Genomic DNA, 2,858 nt, shown 5'->3' with positions numbered 1-2,858 from the left:
CCGCCCGCCGGCGCTCGGTGCTTGAAGAGCCGCCTTTGAAAGCGGGGCCTGTCACAGCAGCGTGCGCCGTCACCGTCGCGGAGAAGCCTGGCAGGGGCAGAGCGTCAAAAGGCTGCCAGCGCCTGTCAGGAGAAACCTATTTTTGAGAAGCGGATGCATAAATCCAAAGGAAAATGAGCCTTCAGGATGTTTAAAATAGACATGGCAAGGAAGGTCTAATCTCTTTTTTTCTTTTTTTTTTTAAGAGGCCTTATAAGGTAACAGCTTTCTGGGATCAAAGTGGGTTTGAGTGATTTTTGCGTTAATAACACCTTCTTTTACAGAAGTACTTAAATGGAAAAAGCACACTTGCAGTGGCACTGCATCGAACCCGTGGGACGGCCTGGAACTATTGTCTCCAAGGCAGAGGATGACTCACAGCAGTTTTAACGCATCTCGCCATGAATGCACAGTATTTTCAGACCAGAGATGCTCGCCTTGTCATATTAGACACAAATATGCCTATGAAAATACCCCGGGTACATGCAGAAGGACTTCCTAACTTTCCTAACACCCAATGGCTAACACTGAACACTGCTAAAATGACAAAAACCAGAACATAATACAAGTCAACCCTCCGTTCAAGCAATAGATGCAACCTTAAGCCTTATCTAAAAATAAATATTGATTTATTACAATTTTTTGAAAGTGCACTCACCACTTCAATTAGAAACTCTTCTTAATGTTTTTGAAATAGCACATAAATATCTGGAACTTTATACTGAAAAGGATACCGTGTTTGATAGTTATAAAAATATATACTTCTACACTTCCCCCCTCCCAAAAATGTTAGAACACCCTAGTGACTGTCAGCAAAAAAGAAGAAAGCTCTTGTATCATATATACACGTTGTCAAATCCCTCCCTGTTCCGGCACAGGCAGGCAGTTGTTCCTAACCGACAGGACCGATTGCCCTCTCGGCTGACGGAGTCTCCAACGTAACTGAAGAGACGCAAGATGTCATTAAAACTTCTCCACTCGGTATAAAAAAAGCAAGCGTTTTCATCTGCACTAATGAAAGTTGTACGTTGCTTCAAGGTTACCTGGTAAAAAGATACTCGAAGGAGATTTCCAGCATTCCAGTAACACCCGTCTAAAGAATTCCCATTTAGAAAATATATACACCAAGTACTAATTTATTTACCAGACAATTTTAAAAGTCAAGGGTAAAGGTTTTAAAGGTCTGAATTCTAAAGTCCATGTTACAACCTCTTCTCTGAAACCTCAAGAGCTATAGAAAAATTCTCATTCTCATACGTCCTCAACTCCACTTTCTACAGCTTCAAATCGCAGTGCCTCGAGGAAGAGCAAAAACGCATTTGGTAAAAATTATAATCATCTTAATTTGCAACAGTATTTTGCAAAAATAACGCACTCCCTTCTAGAACTCAGAATATTCTCAGAGGCCTCCAAAGTAGTTCAAGGGCAGGGCACTATGATGAACCCAATCCCCCATCGCTCTCATCTCTCTCCTGTGCTTGTCAAGGAGCTGTAGATTTCTTGACCATCCCTATTCTACCAAAAAAACCAAACTGCATCAGCTTCAGATTTAAAAGAAAAATAAAACTTTAATATTAATCTAAACAAATTTCTAGGATGAACTGTTCTCAGAATAATCCAGTATCGGTACAAAAGTATTACAGTACTTGAAACACAATGAAAGGGAAGGAACTCCTTTACATAAAAAGAGCCCTTATAAAACGCACCAAGCACACCAATCCCCTCGGATGATGGCAGAGCAGCTGCCAAAGCGCTAGAATCAACGCACCCTTGTGACACTATTTTTTTATAAAAAATGATGAAGGAACAAGTCCCAGATAAAGAAAATGAGTTATTCGCTTCCATCCGTCTGATGGCTAACGGACATCGTAGTTTCAGGAACTCCGCTCTTGCTGCGTGAAGTTACCGTTATCCACACCGAGCTTTCAGAGCAGGCCGCCTGCCCCTCAGATGGACAGCACTGCCTGGAGGAGCGAGGTCCGTCCACAGAGACCAGAGTCGGCGCTGCTGGGCCAAGCGCCTTCACAGAGCCCGCTGCTGCCTTCAGATATTGAGGCACACGGGATGCAAGTACAGCAGCAAAACTGAATTAAAAAAGACAGGATGTAATAAATACAAAAATAAATATCCAGCAGTAAATTTCCGGTGTTCCGAGGTCGGTTACTCTGTTAAGGCTTCGTGAAGCCGTGAGGGCTGAATGCACTGGCGTCCAGGGGAAAGAAGAATCAACTGATTTATGATTTCCAGAAGGAAGCTGGCAGAGCGCCTTTAGGTGGGGGAATGTTCTTCTGCTGTAAACATTCCTGGGGGAGAGAGAAAGACAAAGGAAAGAGACACGTGACTCTTCGTTTGCCATCTCTTCTCAGGAACATCGGTGGTTCTTCCTGCACACACTCAAAGCACCGCTAATAACGCAAACCAAAATCATCAATTTTGAAATGAAAGCACAAACTCTGAAGCTGTCATATTCTAGTATCATAACCTAAATAACATTCACTAAACAATCTAAACCATCAAGGAGTTGACAGTTTGGCAGGCTTTCTTAAAAAATAAAAGATACAGAGAGCGATTCTAAGTGTTTCCTTTGTCGTCTCTCTCATCGGGACAACTGAGCAAACCAAGCAAACCACTGATAAAAACAGCTGTGACAGAAATGACTCAGCAGAATCCTCCCCAACCTGCACATCTCTCACTGCAACTTCGTTTCTGATCAAAACACATTTTCCTGAGGAAAAATTAGATGTGAGGTACGAAAGAAGCGAGACTTTTGACACAGGAACTATCGATAAGGTGGTTCAGCAACTGAGGAGTTACGAGCA

General features: G+C 42.6%; 1 protein-coding gene across 1 annotated transcript in view; it reads right to left on the bottom strand.

Moving 5' to 3' along the window:
* Nucleotides 1–2,273: 2,273 nt before the first annotated feature.
* The window catches only part of GLE1 (GLE1 RNA export mediator), a gene marked incomplete at its 5' end in the record, with an annotated part of 9,715 nt that continues 9,130 nt past the window's right edge, over nucleotides 2,274–2,858 (bottom strand). Inside the window, one exon of the mRNA XM_010144657.1 lies at nucleotides 2,274–2,342. Coding sequence (XP_010142959.1) covers nucleotides 2,274–2,342 — 69 coding nt within the window. The remainder of the gene's footprint in view (nucleotides 2,343–2,858) is intronic.

Source organism: Buceros rhinoceros, unplaced genomic scaffold, assembly GCF_000710305.1.
Source record: "Buceros rhinoceros silvestris isolate BGI_N320 unplaced genomic scaffold, ASM71030v1 scaffold22961, whole genome shotgun sequence".
Taxonomy (NCBI): domain Eukaryota; kingdom Metazoa; phylum Chordata; class Aves; order Bucerotiformes; family Bucerotidae; genus Buceros; species Buceros rhinoceros.
This window is presented reverse-complemented; position numbering and strand designations above follow the sequence as displayed.